This window comes from Thermobia domestica, chromosome 13 (assembly GCF_964235325.1).
Source record: "Thermobia domestica chromosome 13, izTheDome1.hap1.1, whole genome shotgun sequence".
In the NCBI taxonomy this organism is placed as follows: Eukaryota; Metazoa; Arthropoda; class Insecta; order Zygentoma; family Lepismatidae; genus Thermobia; species Thermobia domestica.
Genome location: NC_137466.1, coordinates 138,857,585 through 138,879,356, shown reverse-complemented (window position 1 = coordinate 138,879,356; position 21,772 = coordinate 138,857,585). Strand labels below are relative to the sequence as shown.

General features: G+C 35.7%; 1 protein-coding gene across 3 annotated transcripts in view; it reads right to left on the bottom strand.

Annotated features, from left to right (window-relative positions):
- LOC145668575 (solute carrier family 23 member 2-like) overlaps positions 1-21,772 on the bottom strand; it is an 87,765-nt gene that overhangs the window by 36,104 nt on the left and 29,889 nt on the right. For all 3 annotated transcript variants that reach the window (XM_081736577.1, XM_081736578.1, XM_081736576.1), the window contains exons 2-4: positions 18,231-18,386; positions 10,851-11,008; positions 2,562-2,767 (exon numbers count right to left, since the gene is read on the bottom strand). In XM_081736577.1, coding sequence (XP_081592703.1) covers positions 2,562-2,767; positions 10,851-11,008; positions 18,231-18,386 — 520 coding nt within the window. The remainder of the gene's footprint in view (positions 1-2,561; positions 2,768-10,850; positions 11,009-18,230; positions 18,387-21,772) is intronic.

Genomic DNA, 21,772 nt, shown 5'->3' with positions numbered 1-21,772 from the left:
TGAAAGCAGAAAGAACAAGTATGGACGCTCTACGATAATATTGTGCAAACATCTTGCATTTTAGTTGTTCTTTCTGTAACCGGGTTTTAGTTTATTTTCACTTTAATTCTTGTACTCAACGGAAAGAAAGGAAATGCCTTTACTGTGAGATTCTGCTCTTTGAGCCCAATAATATCTAAATAAAGAAAAGAAAATAATAAAATAAAAGCAAATAAAGACATAAAGAAAAGAAACGACAACATTTGACATCTTTGAGTATAGAACTGACTAGTTAACATATAATGTACTTCCACGAACATAAATAAGTAGAGGTTGGAGCCATCAGAAGTAAAGACTCTTACCTCTACTTATTTATGTTTATGACTGCACAACAGTGGTACTTATGCTCGTTATCTGGTTTATCAATTATAAAATGATTCAAACGAAAGAATTCCTTGCACCAGGAAGAGTAAATACGTACAAATATCTCAGAATGAAAACAAGTGCCGATTGCAAAATGGAAAGTGAACTTGCTCAGAAAATCGAAATGAAGATGTACATTTTGACCGGACGCCATTTTACACAGGGTAATTTTAGAGGATCGAGACTTGTTCCGTGTTCTTTTATTTCTCAACAGCTTTATTTGACCATATTTGCCATTTGAAAATTTTGAGTAGGACCCCGTCTGGAACCTTGTGGAGGACCCTGGGACAAACATTTTTACTTTCAATCATTGTACTTTTGAAAAGATGACACACATCTTTTTCTTTTTTGACATCTGTCTTACCGTTTCAGTTTTTTTTTCTTTCTTTGGAGGGTGGCCATAGACTCTACAATGATGTTTTTGCTGACAGTTTGACCGGCCGCCTTTTTGCACAGGGTAATTTTAGAGAGTTGGGACTTGTTCGTCTTCTTTCATTTCCTAAGAAGTTTCGAACGATATACTACTTGACCCCATTACCTTTTGTAATTTTTGAGTTGGATCCCGCCTGGGACTCTGCGGGTGGCCCTGGGACAACAATGTTTGCTTTGATACATTGTACTTTCATAATGATCAAAAACGTGTTTTCCAGTTTTAACATCTGTCTCATCGTTTGCGATTTCAAGGGGTGGAAATGGATTTTCTGAACACTCTGTATATTCATATAACTCGCACAGTATATGCATTCGGAAAATTTTTATTACAGTTTTGTAATAGGCGTCATTAGTGCTTTCGATTGGTATATATCCCTTCGATATATAATCTCCCTCTCTTCCCTTGTTAGTTGTATCTTGATTAGCATGGTGCAGCCTGCTACATTTTACTTTCGTTCCCATGGTATGCTGCTATATTTTTACGAGACAAGACGAGACAAAACGAGACAAACGAGACGAGACGAGACGGGACGGGACAGAACCTCTCGAGACGAGACACGAGACGGGACGAGCACATTTTTTCGAGACGAGACACGAGACGAGACATGCTTTGCACGAGACGAGACGAGACAGCCTGAAGTCTCGTCTCGTCTCGTCTCGTGGCAACACTACTTGGAAATAGACAGGCTAGTTCGATAGATATGAAAACATGTGTGTCGCAACATAGATACCGGAAGAGAGAAAGATATCAACATTATTTATTGTGATTGAACTAAAGCATATGATCAATTATGTAACAGTATATATTATAAATATTACGTACCACAGTTATGATTTTTAGGTCATGGTGTTTTAATCTGTGGTACGCAAGCCATGTACTCCTCTGAAGTTAGCGAAAATATTCTTTTGTTTCAGACAAGAAAACGTGAAGTGTGGATGAGTTGAAGACCCAGCCTGGGAATATTCTAGACATTCTCTTGTATCTAGTAAAACCAAAAAGCTATATTATCTAGAGATTTTTTTTCAACGCTCACTATCTTCCACAACCTTTCTCCGATTTCTGCCAAGATGTAATCAACTCGAGAGACAGGTCAGTAATTTATGCTCAAACTTTGAAAATAATAGGTTGAAAGTGTTTCCGATTGTTGATTGGATTGGAGTTCAGCTACCGAGGCTTTTCGGTACCGAGGCTATATGAGACGGGGACACAACTTAACATTAGATTCGAACCACATTAGCAACAGCCTGCGCCAAAGACGCATACGCTAAACGTGTAGCCACGAAGGGACTTAATAGACGAAATAATCGCAAACACACCCATACATACTTTATGCTAATATTATATATAGAAACATGGTCAGGGAACCTCAGAACGTGTAAACCTAACGAAATCACAATTCGATAATACCACCCCATTCGAATAATTTTCCCGTCTTTTGTCGAGAATTGGCTCCGCGTAGCGTAGTTGCTAACTCTTGCCTTTGATGCGAGCGATCCCACGTATGATTTCTGGTGGAGGCACTCGGTCGAAGAGATGTAGTAGCTTTTTCAATCCAGTCTTCCTGAGTTTCTTATTAAGAGAATTGAGAATTGTCAAGTGTATCTTTGCTTGAGTAGATTATTTGCTACGATTTAATAGTAATAGGAGCTCCGATTTTCATTTGATATATTTTGTGTATAGACATATTATTTTAAAAAAACGAGGAAAATATGAATAATAATCCTACCAAAATAACCAATTATTACTTGAAACAACGCAGACACTGCAATAGCTCCAGAGAGTTCTCGCATTCGAATCTGCCAGACTTCAGTGGTTTCTTCCGGAGACATCGCATTAAGTGCTTCTGGATCAGGACATTTCCACTGTGGAAGGTTTAGAATTGCTAGTGTAGGCACTAGAAAAGATATGGTACCTCCTTGAACTATTGGTAACCTGAAAGCAATACAACTGCCATTAAAAATCATGATCACTTCGATAATGAGGTCCATATACATATTCTTAAAAATATCCATATACATATTTCTCTATTCTTATTCTAAAACACTGTGAAAGAAAAATGGAAATATGCTGAGCAAATGATAAGTCAGATAATATGGTTGTTGGAGTCACCATATAAAAAACAAATCATACTTAAAAGAAGGAAATAATTAAAAATATTCATTGTGGAAACTTAGGTAAACTGATATAACAGAGTGAAAGTGTATTGAATAACGTACACTTGTATTGAGTTTCTCAAAATACCAAAACGGAAATGTATTTAAATATATTAACTCGTGTTAATGAAAAACTTGAAATACAAGTCAAAGAAGTTTTCAAGGTAGAATACGTAAAAAGTTCATATAATTGTACTCCCTTTTGCCTACATGAAGGATCACTATGACATTACAACCGGTTTCATTATGATCTGATTTCTTCAAGGTTCTTATAGAGCAGGGTCTCACTGCGATCTGACTCTTCAAGATTGTCATTCTGTGAAGATCACAATGAAATTATAATCAGTCTCATAATGATATGACTCCTCAAGGTTTTGGTTGTGCAAAGGTTACAAGAATATTATAATCAGCATCACGGCGAACTTATTCTTCAAGGTTCCAATTCTGCGAGGATCACAATGAGATTACAATCAGTCTCAGAATGATCTGAATTTTCAAGTCTCGTTGTGCAAGTTACAAGAAAATTATAAGCAATTCACGATGGTTTGACTCTTCAAAGATCTCATTCTGCGAAGATCACATTGAGATTACGGTCAGTTACTGTGATCTGAGCTTTTCAGGTTCTCATTATGCAAGAATTACAAGATAATTATAACAGTTTCCGGATAAGCTGTCAAGGTTTTCATTTGCAAGGATCATGAGATCATAATCAATCTTACAACGTATGCTGTATGAATTCAGCAGAAGTTCTACAGTTATGTTTCGTTTATACGACATTGTATAAGAATTATCTGAGCCTTATCTTTTATGGTTAATCAAAATAGTGCTAAACTAAACTAGGATGCAATAATTAGTAATAATCTTATGCTATTCATAAAGGGAACATTATGTTATTGTATCAATAATTCAAATAAACTAGGTTATGTCTCTCAATGCATTCTAAATCATTCTCGTTTATTTATTCTCGTCAATTCAAATATTTTCATAAGTATGACCAAATTTTAATTTAACCTCCAATTATTTTGACCTTCAAACCTTCTACCCTCTGCCATACGATGTTGGGCAATATAAAAGCATAGGATTATCTGTCTATATATTAATGCTAATTGTTTGAGATGTATCTATGTTTATACTTTCCTCATATCATACAATTATTTCGTCCTCGTCTTCAACAACTACTTCCAACCTGAAGTGTTCATTACTGCTCACGGGCCAAGTACGTAATGTCCACTAATAATGTATCTTCCACAAAAGCAATATATTGTAAAATTTTCTCAAATATTCTGACTTCTAATCAAGTCCCTTCCACCTCAGGGTGCATTCTGGATTAAAATTGCGTATAATTTGTATACTTTTATACAAATACGTATTTGTTAATTAGCTAGTGGTTGAATCTCAACTTTGCTCCCGTAAAATTTCAATGACGTCATAACATTTCCTTGTTTATGTATTAGTATCAGCTGTTTGAGATGTTAGAAAAACTTGCTTCCAACCAGAAGTTAATTCATTCTAAGTGACAAATTAAATGGATAACCATGATTTTCATTTCTTTTCCGAGAATCAGATATAAGCCTATGGGTTTTAATTTTCTTTTCAATACGTTTCAGTAACTTGTGTTTGTTCATGCTACGACCACGACTGTATCTTTATGTGTAAAATATTTTTTATTAGTTCTGAATGCCACTCATTCTAGCTTTGGAACTACTTGTATACAATAAAAGAAATTCTGACCAAAGCATATACTATCTAGTAAATAATAGCGTTACAGTTTCGCCAAAGTATCTTTGCCTTCCTCAGACACATTATCCTCTGTCTGATGAAGGCAAAGATACTTTGTCGAAACTGTAACGCTATTATTTACTAGATAGTATATGCTTTGGTCAGAATTGTCTTTTTTCTATTAGTTCTATTTATGGAAGATTCAATTATTCTAATCCATATAATCTGATATTCTACACAAAACTGTTAATCTATATAAATGTATGTGTATGTATGTTCCATCACGATTTTGAAACCTGGAGCAATTTTAATCAAACTTGGTATAATACATATTCTTTACAGTTTAGAAAACAGTACTGTGGAGATAAGACAGCTAGGGAGAGTAGGAGGGGAAGACGTAAAAGTTTGAAAACGATATAAATGTCGAATCCATAGTTTTCGGGTCCATAAGTTGATTGGTGACAGTTTCGATGCCATATAACTCCAAGTTCGGCCCCAGTCTGTGTGTGGGTGTAAGGTTCCAGTAGCATGCCTAGGGGGAGTCGGAGAGATGGCATAAAATGATCGAAAACAGCCGATATTGATTTTGAATCCGTAGTTTTCGATGTCGGTGAGATAAACAGTCACGCTCCCGATGCAATTTAAATCCAATTTCAGCCCCACGAGTACTCATGCGACGAAGGGAGGAATGATAACATGTAAAAATAATTGAAAATGACCGATATTAGTGTCGAATCCATAGTTCTTGGAGACCCTAAATTGATTGGTGACAGTTCTGACGCCCTTTAAGTCCAAGTTCAGCCCTCAGTAGGGTAAGACTTCCTAGCACATCTAGCACATCAAGTGTGGAAGGAAGTGACAAAATGATCGAAAAATATTAGTGTCAAGTCTATAGTTTTCGGGGTCACTGAGATAAATAGTGACTCTCCCGATTTTAAGTAAGACTTGAAGCTTTTCTGGCGGCGTATATGATAAAGTTCTTCTCGGGCAATCAGCCAGGTGAAAACTGGTGGATAGGCCAACGTTTCGAGAACGATGACAGTTCTCGAAACGTTGGCCTATCCACCAGTTTTCACCTGGCTGATTGCCCGAGAAGAACTTTATCATCTCCCGATTTTGTTTACGTCCAAGTTTAGCCCCATTAACACCCTTGAAGGGCACAGGGAGAAACAGTGACATGTAAAAATCGAAAATGACCGGTGTTAGTGTCGAATACATAGTTCTTGATGCTGCTGAGATTAATAGTCACACATAGATAGCGTTAAAGTCCAAGTTCAGCTTCCACTTGTATGGGAAAATGAGAAGGGGTAAAAAATAAAATGTCTTAGATGACCGAAATTTGTGTCACACCCAGAATTTTAGGGATCGCTAAGCTATTAGGTGACAAACGCGATAACATTTAATCTGAAGTTTAAGCATGAGCAAGCATATCAGCTGGATTTGGAATTTACAGGGCATCACCGAAGGAAACAGAAAAGTTAGAAAAAAGGACAGCCCTCAGGAAAGCCCAAGTCCTGACAGAGAGTAAGGCATCAACCACCTGTTTACATGGCTCTCCTCACATGCAATTAGTACACTAAAGAGTGTCGGAAAGTATGTGTCGCGGTTTTTATCTTTAACGGAGATATTTACACGCGGATCTGTTACATTATATAGATATAAAGAAAGAAGAGTAAACAACAAGAGAGGAAACCGCGAGAAGAGTTTTTCACTTTGTCAGATTCGATAGAGGAATAAAAATCCTGGAAACTGGGGAAATAACCCTTAGTCGATCATGCTGCATGCTAAATATTTACATGGCAAAACTACGTTTGAAGGGTGGTAAAAATCCATGTAAATTTGTCTGTAATAATATATTAAGTTATCTGTTAAATGTTAAATTAAAACGTATCTGAATGTTAGAAGGTGCATTGTTAGAGGATATCTATTATTTTTTGAACATGCAATTTATCCTCTGCAGTGTCAATAATCTGGTGCTTTGGTCGTCGGTTAAACCAGAATAATTATTTCTTTCTTTCTTTTCTGTTTCTTTTTTTTTTCTAAAATATCTAGTTCTGTGTATTTGATATATTTCAGCGTGAAAAGTTGTTGTTTGGCAACATATGATGCCTTCAAAACTGAATATTGGTAAACTGAAGCCGTGTGACTAAAATAAAATTTAATTCAGCTCGTGTAAAAAAAAAAAAAAAAAAAAAATAAAAAAAAACATTGGTTTAAGATTCTCATTCTTAGCTCATTCTCTAAGAAAATTAGCTTGAAGCTATTCAGAAGGGAAAATTTCATGATGTTCTTATGTGCGTGAACCTTGCAGAGTTTATTTCCGGAAGTAGAAATTAACCGTTTGCTCACGTTTGTTCACGATTGTTCACATAAAATCTTCGTATATCAAAAACAAAGTGAGTGCTCCCAACTCCACGTTCCTGAAAAAGTTCGGAAATCGAAAATGAACCACGGAGATAGTTTGTTCATCGTTTGTTCACGATTGTTCACATAACATTTTTGTTTGTTTACGATTTACAAACAAATTATATCAAAAACAAAACTGGTGTATCACACTTCAAGTAACAGACCACATTTTGAGAAAAGTCAAGTGAATTTCATACGACAGACTTCGAAACGATTGAAATTCAATATTCAAATCTGAGGTGATACATCTATAGCTATTGGTTGCAGAGGAGTAAGATCAAAGATGTGTCTTTCTCCACATGGAAAACTCATTATTCGCTATATCTTACTGTTATAACTATTTTAGATTAATATTGAAACTGGAAGTGCTAAATGATGTCAATAACTTCTAGTTGCAATAACAAATTGAGGTCTAAGGTAAAACATATTCCAGTAGTAATGACTCCTTATTAAAAAAAAAAAAAAAAAGAAAAAAACGGTTGTACATATCTATCCCCATTTCATTCATTATGCGATCAGAACACACACACAAAAAAATAAAAAAAATCGTAGATTTTACCAGCTCCAGTTTCAACAGACATAAATGTCGGGACAAAACACATCCTTCGGACAGTGAATCTGTGTTTAAAAAAAAAGCGCTATTGAAAATCTACGAAAATAAGTATTGAAATCGGAAGTACTATTAGTACTAGTTCCGTTTCTGTTTCTGGCATCGTGTTGAGTGATGATGGTACGGTATGTTATCTTGGGACGCTGAATCGATTGTTGAAGACTTACTATCGCTATCTATTTACCGTTCTTGTTCTCTGGCGATCAATGTTGAACCCGGAAAATTGTTGAATAGAGGGTTAACGGAAGAGATGGAACCTAATCTTGGGATTATGAATTGACTGCAGAAACTCACTTCTCGATTCTCTATGGAAATCAATATTGAAACCAGAGATATCAGTAAATTTCAACCACCTCTGTCTCCGTATGTTGCTGAGGCTGATGATGATAAGTTCCCTTGATACGCTGAATCAATTACAAGAAACAGCTTGTTGCTATCTATTACAGCTTCTGTTTTATGTTGGTCAGGGATGAAACCAAAAATGGTTGATTTCCACCATTTCCTTTCTGAATAGATGGTTAACGGAGGAGATAAAACCTATTCTTTGGACGCTAAATCGATTGTAAAAACCGCTTCTCAATATCTCTTTCCGCTTTTGCTCTGATATCTGTCTGCAAACATATGGACGGACGGATGGATGGACATAGCTATTCCATTCTAAACGACTTCCGATACATATGTACTCTGTATAACATAGTTTGGAAGTCTGAAAATAAGCCATAGTTCATTTGTTCACGATTGTTTACACGAAACCACTCCATGATGATTTTTTAAACAATTTATGGAAAATTGTGAATACAAATTTTAAAAAGTAATAAGAAATGCTCGCTACTAAGTCGACGAAATAGAACTTGTTTTCAGGTTTGAATTTTCTCCTTAGCCCTAAAACTAAAGGTAGTTTGCAGAAAGGGAAGCAAATGCGATTTTTTGAAAGCGTCCCTAACGATTTATTTATATTTCATTAACAACCATATACTGTGATATAAGTCATTGGAGGTAATGCATGCATGGAGGTTTGTTCTTTTCTGATAATTTTCTCAAAAATAACCACGCTGTTTTGTTTATATTTCATAATGAAATATTTTTTCTAATAATCTGACAATATCTATCACATTTGTTGTGAAAAAATCTACAAGTTTTAGTTTATTCGTGCGGATTAATGCTTTTCTGGACTATTTTCTCAAAAATAATTCAGGCTATGTTGTTCATATATTATTAATAAATATTTAACTAATATCCTAATAATATAGCATAACTCACTATGCTTGGAAAAATCTAGGAGGAGTAAGTTACCTTTGAAGGTGAGTTCTTTGGAACTACTTTCTCAAAAACGTTATAGGCAATGGTTTTCATATTTCATAAACAATGTTCTATTTAATAACTACAAAATAGAATAAATGATTCCTTATGAAGAACCAACAATAAATAGTTTACTCTGGGGGATGTTTCCTTTCGGACTATTTTCTTATAAGCGACTCAGGTGATTTGTTCACATTTTATATATAACTTTTCATTAATAGCTCTATAATGTCAGATAAGTTACTTCCTACAAAAAGATCCACAAATGGTTGTTTAGTCTTGAAGGAGAGAATCTTAAAGACGATTTTTTGGAATATTCCACAGTCAATATTTTATTAATAATTCTATGATGCATAATAATTCTATGTTGCGTAAATTAGTTCCAGGAAAATATCCATAAGATGTAGTTTGTCTCGGAAGGTTTTAGTTTCGACAAATTTCTCAAATATAAACAAATATTTCATTAGTGATCCTAAAACATCTGATGAATAATTTCTTATGAAAAAAAACTACAAGGGGTAATTTAGTTTTTGGAGTTAATTTTCTTAGGGTGAAGGTTTCGTAAGTTCAATCGTTCGTTTTGCACAAGAAAATTTTTCATCAGTAACTGCAGCATAACGTGATTTATTTTAATAAATTAGAGGGAGAAAATTTAGTGGGGTGGCTCGTAACTTTCATTTTATTTAGTTATTGCAATAAACATTTTATTCATTTATTGCCAAAAACGAACTACGTGGTTTGTTCTTTTCCTTTCTGGAAATGAGTTCTGCTACGTAAAGTGGGCAGCGTCTATTGTGTTTATGGTATAAATTGTTTATAAATCGTGAACAAGCGGAAATTTAATCTGAATAATCGGGTAGAAATGATGTGAATGGTTTATTTTCGGCTTCCGATTATTTTCAGGAACGTGAAGTTTGCACCGCCCATTTTGTTTTAAGTATAAATTGTTTACAAATCATGAACAAACGAAAATTTTATATGAGCAATCGTGAACAAACGATCTCCATGGTTTATTTTCGGTTTAATTTTTGATATTTGACTTAAAATAAAATAAAAAGGGAATGGGGGTGATTCATTAATTTTTGATAATGCGTTGAGGAGGAATGATAATATTTGCGAACATGAATCTGTATAACTTCTCGATCTGCTGACACCCCTTCATACGCTTTCGTGCTTCAAAAGTTTTTCTTTAAATTTCTATTTTAGCTATTTATTTATTTATTTATTGGCATTCACATTGTTCTGAAAGGAGTTTAACTTTTTGTCTTAAATCCACGTTTATTATTGTTTTGGTCTTCTATTTGGCTTAAAGAATCACTTTCCAAAATTTGGAGGTGAATGTGTTTTCACAGTCTTCACATAAGCAGTGTTACCTTATCTAAATCATTGCTATTAGCTCAAATTGTTAAGAACTATATCTAGATCCATACGTTTGTAGGTATTAGAATCAAGCGGGAGTAAAACTGGATCTGAAAAGTAGGGGTATACGTGACGTCACGCCGTCCCCCATGCCTATCTTTGCCTATTGTTTTTTTTTTCTTTTGAGGAAGGGGAGAGACGTCATAGATACTTTTTTGGAAGTGGAGAACAACGTCCTCCCGCATCCCCTCTCACTTTTACCCTTGGAATCAAGTGATATTTATAGAAAAAAATGATTACACTTGTTGAGAAAGAAAATAGTCCTCTCAAACCTCGAAAACACAGCACAGGTTAGTTTTGCTAAATTCAATTTTACGTGTTTATGTTGATAAATAAGTTTTAATATTTGCCTTTCAATATCAAAATCAATAAATGTATAAAGATAAGATAAAGAAGACACACATTTTACCTGCAACCAAAAGTTGTTTGAATGAAGGTGACCAATCCTGTAACAAAAATCATAGTGGAGATGATGTAGCCTCTAGCAGGGTCATCGTCCTTCATACATAAAGCTGGGGTCAGAATGAATGGTATGGAAACGATGGCTCCAATCATTGTTAGATAATGCTACAACAATAGTATAAGTGTATTAACAAATATATATATATATGACAGACAATCTAAGTATATAATATTATCCGAGTTAGACACTAAAAAAGTACATAGTTCGAAGGTAAGGTAGATACCAACCAGAAGAACTCACATACCTGAACAAAATGACATGGGTAGTCACCAGAAAAATCGAGAAAAACTAATTTTATTTGTTGCCAATTATAAGTGATACCTTTTATTTTGCTAGTTTTTTTCCTAACCATGACATATAGCAGAGGCGTCATTTCAGACTTTGCTGAAGGGGGGGGGGAGAGCAAGAGCACCACCTACATAAGACTTTCGAGTTTTGTACTAGTATATTAGTAGACAATCGACTAAAGTATATATATTCCTCAAACTCTTGGGGAGGGGGCAATTGCCACGTCCTATCCTCCCTAAATGACGCCCCTGACACATACACCTCTTGCAGTGACACACATATTCCTAATAGTGATGCGATTAATGACACACATATTCCTAATAGTGATGCGATTAATATTAGTTAGCAGTAGTGCTCTCAACGGGTCGGGTCGGGTCGGGTTGAAGACCGACCCGACCCGACCCTACTGACCCGAACCGTGATCCGACCTGATTGACCCGACCCGACAACCCGACCCGAGCTGACCCGACTGACCCGACCCGATAACCCGACCCGATAACCCGACCCGAGCTGACCCGATTGACCCGACCCGACAACCCGACCCGAGTGACCCGACCCGAGCTGACCCGACTGACCCGACCCGACAACCCGACCCGAATAACCCGACCCGACAACCCGACCCGACCTGACCCGACTGATCCGACAACCCGACCCGATAACCCGACCCGAGCTGACCCGACCCGACAACCCGACCCGAGTTGACCTGACCCGACCCGGCCCGTAACCCGACCCGAGCTGACCCGATCCGAGTCGGGTCAGGTCGGGTCACGGGTCGGATCGGGTCAACCCGATCCGTTTGAGAGCACTATGGTCACAACACTGGGTGAACACCAAAATGCACTCCCATTGGGAATTGAACCCGGACCACGTGTACCGAAGTCTTACACGTTAACCACTAGCTAGATCAAGCGGGGATTTGTATATGCATCTTAATGAATATTTGGCACTTTTGAGGTTTGGTTATTTCTTTTTATAACTGATACCAATGTCCGACGTGGGAGAAATTTATTTTTATTTTTATTTTTTATTTATTTATTTATTTATTTATTTATTTATTTATTTATTTATTTTCTTTAGTTCTATGTGACGAAATTTTTCTTCAAGGTCAGTGTTCTCACCTGCTGGGACGGCAGGGCGTCTTCTCGAAAGGCAGTAGCAAGAGTCTCTTGGCGGAGACAAAAGGAAATCGTTTAACTACAATGATAAGGGTTGAGGAAACAGGAGAACACCTGTGATTTTTTCCAACCCTTCAACTTTCATTCCAAAATAGGTTCTTATGATTCCGGGACCCGTACCACTTTGATTTTTCTTTCTCGGTAATTAAAACGTATTTTACAGTATATATAGTTGCACGTAAGAAGATACATAATATGAATTTAAAAATACAGGTTGATATTTAATTATAAAGTACTGATGTTATTTCATCACTTTCAGCCCAACAAATGAAATTCAAACAATTCGCTCCCTAGGTCTTGGTCATCAATACTGCGTCTTATTCTTTGTCTTGCAGTCAAGTCTTGGTCCTGTATTTCGTAGTCTTGGTGATCTTTCATGCTATACAAGAGCCAAGAATGCTCACCTCATCGGTACAAATGAAGACCAAGTGTGATTTTGATTATGGTATTTCATACAATACGGAAAGCTAGAAAATACGCTCATCACTACTTGGTGATCACCAAAACAAGGCCAAGAGCAAGATTACTATGCAATTCGTCTTGCATATCCAATCTTTATCTTGTTCTTGTATCGATGTCCTTGGGCTTGGTGAAATAAAATGAAATATTCACTTTAAGCAGGGGTGTAGCCAGCAGGTTCGTGTAGGAAGGGCCCGTCGTTTTTGAGAGGGGGGCGGCTACAATGTACAAAGCAAAAAATGTGTTGCTGCTAGTGTTTTTCAGGCCTAAAAGAAAGGAAAATTTTGGTTTCCTTCTGGAAAACTAAAAACACAATTTTATCTTATTTATTATTATTATTATTATTATTATTATTATTATTATTATTATTATCCATAAATTATATTCAAGATAGTTTTTATTATGCTTAATCAAGAACTACTGCCCGGGACCAAACGCTATACTTTTGTGCATAACTATAAAGATAACCAGAAAGTTCTGTCCCTTTTCGTGGAGGTCTGTGTTCAATTGGACCTCACACCGTGAGTTGAATGCGAGTGGAGATAAGGCGAACGTGAGTTGTTAGTGTGGGTATATCCAACAAACTACCTGGTTGTGGCAATTCAGATACACAGTGAACTTGCATAAAGACAGAGGGAACATGGGACATCCACAGAGCGTCATAAGAGCATGTATGCTGAACGAGTTCAAATGGAGGTCAAACGCCGCTGTAGCGGGACAGAAAATATGCCAGGCCTTTGTTGAGGGTGTCGTGACGACGCGGACAGTGCAGCGATGGTTTAACCAGTTTAAGGACGATGACCAAACACCCGAAAACACCACATGCCAGAAGACCAACACATGTACGTACAAAGAGGAACTGGGACTACAATTCAGTGTGTGGAGAAACCATTCGGCAGCACATCCATCAAGTTGGGAAGCACTACAAGTTGGGTCTCACATGTTTTGACTCTGGGCCAGAAGGCAACGCGGCAGTCGCATGGGTTTATTTACTGTTTCGGAGCCATTTCTGGACAGGGCGTTGACATGTGATAAAAAGTGGGTTCTATACGAAGCTCCACGGCGCCGTCATCATTGGTTAGCATCCCATGAACCGATTTCAAAACAGCCGAAACCAGCACTGTACCAGAAGAAGGTCCTTCTGTGTGTTTGGTGCATCGTGCATCGGGAACTGCTACCAGCTGGTCAGAGTATCAATGCAACTGTGTAGTGTCAGCAGTTGAGCTGTGCTCAACAAAAACTCAAAACTCTGGAGCCATCACTTCTGAATTGCAAATAGGTCCTCGTTTACGGGACAACGCTAAGTCCCACGTGGCTAGGATGACTCAGGACACCATTCTCCGCCTTGGATGGGAAACAATATTGCAACCACTATATTCCCCGGGTATTGCACCGTCCGATTATTACCTGTTCCATTCTTTGGACAATCACCTTAGAGGCCGCCAATTCAAATCCCTAGTAAAAGTCCAAAATGCACCTGATACCTTCTTCGTTTCACGGCCCACCAACTTCTACCGCGATGAATTCCATGGCCTTCCAGAACGTTTTCAGAAGGTCGTCGATGTTGATGGGGACTATTTTTGATCTTCCAGGTTAGGTGACGTATCGATGTTCGAAGGTGGTGGGTGAAAAAGCAACAAAACTTTTCTTGGTTACCTTTTTATTTAAATTTAAGACCTTGTATACAGAACCTATGTACACGAGATTGATTTTCTTTAAATTTCACTTAATTTCTTTATAGTTTCCTGACAAAAATATTTATTTATTATTCGTGACTAAAAAAAAAAACAATTATTTTATTACACTGAGTAGAAATAAAAGAGAGCGAATGAAATCCAAACTGAATAAAAACATTGTTTCTCACCAAATTTTCCATTCTCTATCTTTGAAAATACTTGTTAAAGCATATAAAAATATAATGTACTTACAAATCAGTTTAGTACCTTTGTTTTATGGCTGTATTTATAATACCTTGTTAAAATGTTTGTCTTTAAACTGTCAAATATAAATCGCAGTAAATTGTGTAATCTGCTGTCACAAAAATGTATCCTATTGTTCGATCGGTATGGAAAAACAATATTTCTCCATACTATTTTACCGTAAATTATTAATTGTCAATAACTTTGTTACTTTTAAATGAAGGAAGCGAGATAATTTTACTATGATGTTTTTAAAGCTGGTCATTTGGGGGGGGCAGGAAACCATTTGGGGGGCCTGGACCCGATGGCCCCCCCCTTGGCTACACCCCTGAGTTTAAGGTCCCTCGATTCTGCTTTGAGGCTAAGGGATATGGCGACCATGAGAAATGAATGAAATGGTGGAATGAAGAAAGTGGGAGGAAACAGGAGAACCCAGAGAAAACCCACTACACGGCGTTTCTCCTCCACAAAGCCTACTTAACACAAGCTGGGATCGAACCATGGACACCATGCACCAGAGATGAATTCTCTACCACTGAGCTACCGCGGCCCTGCTTGGGCTTGGTCGTCCATATCCAATCTTTCTTTTGGCCTTGCTTAAACAACTTCTTGTTTTGTTCTAAATCCAGACTCCATATTGGCGTAGATATTAATATTACAGTAGATTGATATTAATATTACAGTCGATTGGTAAAATCAATCTTCCACATTTAAAAATTAAAGTACACACAAGTACAAAAATAAGCATTTACCATAAAAACACTAGCTGCAAGTGTTCAAAATACATTTATGGCTTCTATAATTTCAATTGAAAATTGCTATTTTTAATTAGGCAGCTAGTGTAAAACAGCAGTTTTCGACTCAAGCCGAGTTTAAGCTCAACCTAAACTTAGTTGACCAAAGTGAACTGACCCGACTGACCCGACCCGATGACCCGACCCGACTGACCCGACCCGATAACCCGACCCGAGCTGACCCGATTGACCCGACCCGAGTGACCCGACCCGAGCTGACCCGACTGACCCGACCCGACAACCCGACCCGAGCTGACCTGACCCGACCCGACCCGTAACCCGACCCGTTTGAGAGCACTAGTTAGCAGAAACACCATATTTCAAGTAAATGTATGACTATTTCCTCTGCAATTCATTTGTGTATTGATACCAGAACGTCAATAAGAGTATATATAATTCATTGAATCTATGAGTTATATACAGTATTATTTGTTTCTTTAATTGGAATTTTTATTTCGCTTCTCTTTGTGGAGAAAAGAATCAAAATCGGCACACTTCGTATATCAAAGCTAGGCTGAAGGAGACGGTGATGATAAGAAATGAATGAAATGGTGGAATGAAGAAAGTGGGAGGAAACGGGAGAGCCCCGAGAAAACTCACGCACACGATGTTTGCCCACCACAAAGTTCACTTGGCGTGAACTGGGATCGAACCAGGGACTCCATGTACCAGAGGTGAACGCTCTACCACTGAGTCACCGCGGCTCCCACTTAAAAAATGTTTTCACTACGTATGAAATCAATATTCTTAAATTTGATTTATGAATCTTAAAACTATATATATATATATATATATATATATATATATATATATATATATATATATATATATATATATATATATATATATATATATATCAATGTACTGGTATATTATATACTGTACCTAGGTATATGTCACATAATTTAGTTCTTACAAACTATGCTTCTAGATAAATTTGAAAATTGGGTTGGATTAGAATTTTAGTTTCCCTTTCAGCACCGAGGTTATATGAGATGCGGACTTACAGTTTAAGCTGGAATCTGAACCATCGTGAGGGATTCAAATTTCAAGGTTTTGCAAACAGGATCTAACCGAAAATCCGTGCACCTCTACCTTTTTAAAAAAAAATCTTTTATTTAATTTTTCCCGAGAAAATTAAGGACGCACTATATGTTGACCTATTCAACGAAATTTATCTAACCAGAACCAAACTTGGCGTGATAGTAGAGTTTGACGTGCTACATAAGCGTATGGACTATTATGTTATGCTAATTTTCCGATTCTGAATTATAGTCAGTAAAATTTTCCGTCATATTCTCGAAAGCAAAATATCATATATCGAATTAGTCGCATCGAGATCAAACTTAAAATGGTGATAGACCTTGATCTCATGATCTGGTATATAAGTGAATGAAATACAGTGTTCAGATTTCTGATTTCTAAGTTACGCAAGTCATACTTATAAATCAATTGCATCGTCGGTTTCAGAAGGGAATGAAGACCAAAAAATAGAAACGTTTGAAGTGTGTATTGATCTTCTATCTGTGTTTTAGAACAACGTCATTATCTGATACTAATTAATCGGCCGAGGAAATTGCTGGTTTCCCAAAGCAGAAAAGAGATGTCGGTTATTAGAGGAAGGACCTCAAATGGACGAGTGTTCCACGTGTAAAGATCACCTCACCTGAACAACGCCAAACAAGCTGTTGTCACCGAGCAATTAGTTCACACACATCAGGCGAACAAATCTTACGCCAAGCAAAGGGAAATTTGGCCTTGAAAAAATTAGCAGATGTGACAAAACTTCTCCCTTACACTCAAAACAAAAAAACATTCTATGATGTCATTGTGACTTGCCCTACAGCTTCTTAGTACAATGATCAGTCGGTGGATAAATGACTGTTTGTTGGTTTAGTTTCATTCTATTTCCACATTTTATCTTATTTATTTCATTTTTCACTTTCGTGTTGTAAATTAAACTGCAATAGAAGTTTTTCCTTCATTGTAGACGTTATTTACTATTTGTTTCCAGCAAATACTCCAAAAGCTTTTAAGAAGGAAATGAATCCAATACTTTCTTTCAACTCTATATACAAATTCTAGGTAGGTGTACAATGATTTTCAAATAGTGCTTTATACCTAAATAGGGTCTTCAATTTCCAAGGCAGATTTTACGGTTATCGAATGGAAACTATGCTATTATAAGTTTTTTTTTCGATTTCTCAACATTTTGATTTTTTTTTAAAAAAAATCTATTCTCTTCTTAAACCAGAGGAGTCAGTTCATTAGGCATAATAAAACCGAAATAAATAACTGCTTAAATAACAATTAAAGGCCAATCTTGGATAGAAAGGAATAAAAATCAAATAAAGGACATTTTTTTACGACCGCGTTTTTTTATTTATGTTCCAATCTATATATTTTTTTTAAAAAATAATTTCATTGTTTTATTCTACTTCCTCGAGAATATACATAGCATTCAGCTCATATATGTATTTTGTCAAATTATTTTTTTTTCCTTTATGGATAACCGTTATTTATTCTGATTCCAAATCATTGCACTTTGGCTATTGCCATTTTCTCCTAAATTGAAACTTTGTTCCACAGGTTTAGTTAAAACATTGGGATATGCGTATAAAAGACTTCTACATTATGAGATACGAGTAAATATGTGATATTACAGAAGAAAAAAAGGTAATATTAACTTACCTGAAGAGCCATAAAAATATTCAAATACCATGGAGGAACATCGTCTATTCCGTACATGATTCTGAAACTATTTTCTTCGTCGTCAACAGTTCCATTTGGTAATTTCTCATCCACCTTTGTGGTTCCATTTTCTTCAGTGTGTTTGCCTTCAATAGCCTGTATAGATACAAATAATAATTATTGTTTTGAAAAATATGCAATATATTATCGTGATACATGGTAGAGTTAGGTGTCGTAATATACTTTCTATATGTATTTAAGGATAAAGTCACCGTTTCATTTTTTCTCTGATAGAACAAGTCAATTGTGTTTCCATATATTAAAAACGTAAGTTACCAATTTACGAAAGAACTTACGAATTTATTAACTTTTTACAAATAATTGATCATGCATTTAACGACAAATATTTTGTCGGTGTTGTTTATACAAATTTTGGTAAGATATTTCACAAATTAAATCATGCTATTTCAATTAAAAGCCATCACATTTTAACCTACCAGATAATTTACTTAAACTTTCTTTAGTCTTATTTAACTGCTAAAAAAATTTTGTTATCTGTAGCATTCATGTCTGTATACTTTAACAGCTACTTCTGGTGTTCCTCAGGGATCCAATTTGAGACCTCTTTTGTTTCTTATGTTTATCAATGATTTATCGAATGTGGTCAAATACTCTAATTCCCTATTATTTGCTCATGACTTGAAAGTTATTAAAAGTCCTCTTTATAATATAATTTATTTATAGAGTGTAAGAAATAAAGTTCCCTTTAACCTTCGAAAATGTTTGATTATTACTTTCTTAAGGTTAATTTGTATACTTTCGTATAATTATATAATAATTGAGGTAAAACTTTCTAGATTTAATAGTGTTAAAGAACTGGAGTGATATTTGACCGCAAGTTAACGTTTAAGTATCATACTGAGCAAATAGTATGCGACGCATACAAGAATTTGAGATTTATCATTAGAAATACAAAAGATCTCTCATATACAATTATAACATTGTTCAATGCTTTAGTAGAAGCAAGTTAGAATATGTATATGTTATTTGGTGTTAGCTTTTAAGATATTTGTACTTTAAAAAGTTTCACAAATCCTCCTTAAAGGAGCATATTTCTTATAAAATGTTATTAAGTAAATTTAAAGTTAGCTCGCTGGAATCCAGAAGAGAAGTAAATTTTGTATAAAGTAATTAATATATTGATTCATGCCCCTGGATTTCTCTGCTTATTTGGTTTTAATGCATGCCCGAAAACTAAGAACTCGTTTACCTTTTAGCATTCCAAATTCTACTAATAATTATTACATCTACTCCTCTTTAATTAAAATTTCGAGGGTTCAGAATAATTTAATATTACATGGACTGGATTTTGATTTCGGTGCTTCCTTCAGTAAATAGAGCTCTGTCTTAAAAACTATCATAAATTAGGATAAAAATGAGTGCACGGCGTTGTTAGTAAACCTGTATACAGTAAATAGGTTATAAATTTGTGTATACATTTTATCTGTGTGTGTACAAAAGTCAATGTATTACTTTGTATGTGACCGACTTTCTAGTTTAAATATATATATTTAAAAGTGATATACTGTATCTATGCATTATTTATTTATGGACTATTTTCGTTTGTGGTTTTAATATATGTACTTAAATGTATGTACTTATGAATTATATGGCATCCAAAATAATCGGAGCTTCTCACCTCTGTTTTGAGTGAATTTGCTAGAATACATAAAGAAATAGAATGAACTCCAACAAATTACAATTATTTAGGGTTTTCAGGGGAGCACCTTTCTTCTTTTTCTTTATACCTGTCAGGCAAATGTTTCTTCCAGTTCGAGTCGCCTCCCACCTCTTTTCTCGAGCTTGCATCTCAGATCTTATATCATGTTGTCCCAGGTAGTAAGACTACTACGTTCCTATTTTCAGGAAGACACCTTGAAAATTGTCATTTTTGGAGAAGTTTTAGAAAAGAGAATATGTTACAGGTTAGAATTCAAGAATATGGATGCATTAAGCAGTATCACAGGCTTAGGAGCTGCTATTGAAAGAAACAGGATAAGGAAATTTCCTCTGTACAAGAATTTCGTTCGATATTTTGAAAATCTGCAACTAATGTGGAGGAAATAGAAGGATTTATGGAAGCGAAAATGGCAAGTATTAATAACACTTCTTTATTGACCATTTTTCTTGAACAAGTGTTATCGATGGTTAAACTACACTTCGTATTTACAATTTTTTTTACCTTGAAATCCAATATTAAACATACCTAAGTGTTTCATTTAAGGTTAATACTTGAGTCATTAAAATGATAGAAAGGAAGCGTCAACATTTATAATCGTAATGCGTATAAGTGATAATTTACGTACTACCAATCCTCGGTGTATGATAGCACACATGACATCTGTGTAAGGTCCAGGGCGCATCCACATTGGGTTCCACCGGGTTCGGACCCTCTCCCAAACTTCGCAACCCACATACATTTGCATATTTTCTGAATAAAACTATGCTTTTCAGCAGAGAAATGATTGATGTAACTTCAAGATACGACATTACATTTCATCAGTTCTTTTTTTTATTCTTATAAAAGTAATTTATTTCTATATTTTCTGAGAATATTTGCAACAGTTCTTAACAGTTACGTATGTTTTTGGGTGTAAAATAAGCTCGGTTCTACAAATACATATTGTATTGGACCCCCCTCTCAAGAAAGAAACTCTAGATGCGCGCCTGGTAAGGTCCTATCCAAACCGGGCGTTATTATTTCTTTGAACTTAAAATAGAATGTGATTACTTTCCAAAATGTTCAGAAACTATCACTTGTTTCACTTTTCATCCTGGGTTACTGATCTGAAGAGAGCGTAGGCTTCTTCAATAGGAAGAATCATTTTTTATATTTTTTCCTTTTTTCTTTTCTATTTTTTAGACCAAGAGACAAACCGCTTAGTTAAAAAGTTATTTTTTTCTCTTTGTAACATGATTTTTGCTTCAGCTTATTCTTAAAATAAGGAAGAAAAATACCCGTGTTTCGCCACCCTGACGGTGACTCATTTTTCCTTGTAGATAAAGAATCCTTGTACAGATGTGGAACGAGACCCTCCAGGAGAAAATAGTTTATTCGACACAGCACTTTCTTCGCAATAATAGGACAAAATCTCAAATTTTCTAGAACTATTTCTTGCGTGTATTTTGCGTTTCCTCTCCTCCATAATTATAAGCGAAACAGGATTTGTTAAAAATGCTGTTTCTGAATTTTTGAATGAATTCAGAAAGCTTCTTTCTATGTGGCTGTTGGAAACCAGCCAAAGTATCGGAGGCAAAAGACACGAAACAGCTTTGACCGTCCGTCCGTTTGTCGGTATTATAACTGCCACTAGGTTATAGAAGTATTTTTTGAGGACGCTCTGTATATTTCATAAAGACAATGATTATTATTTTCGATTTATACCTTATTCTGCAACGCAAATAAGTACTTTCTTCTGTGGGGATTGCTTTTTTCCCACGCAACTGGACAAAGAAATCTCTCATTGTTTATATATATATAT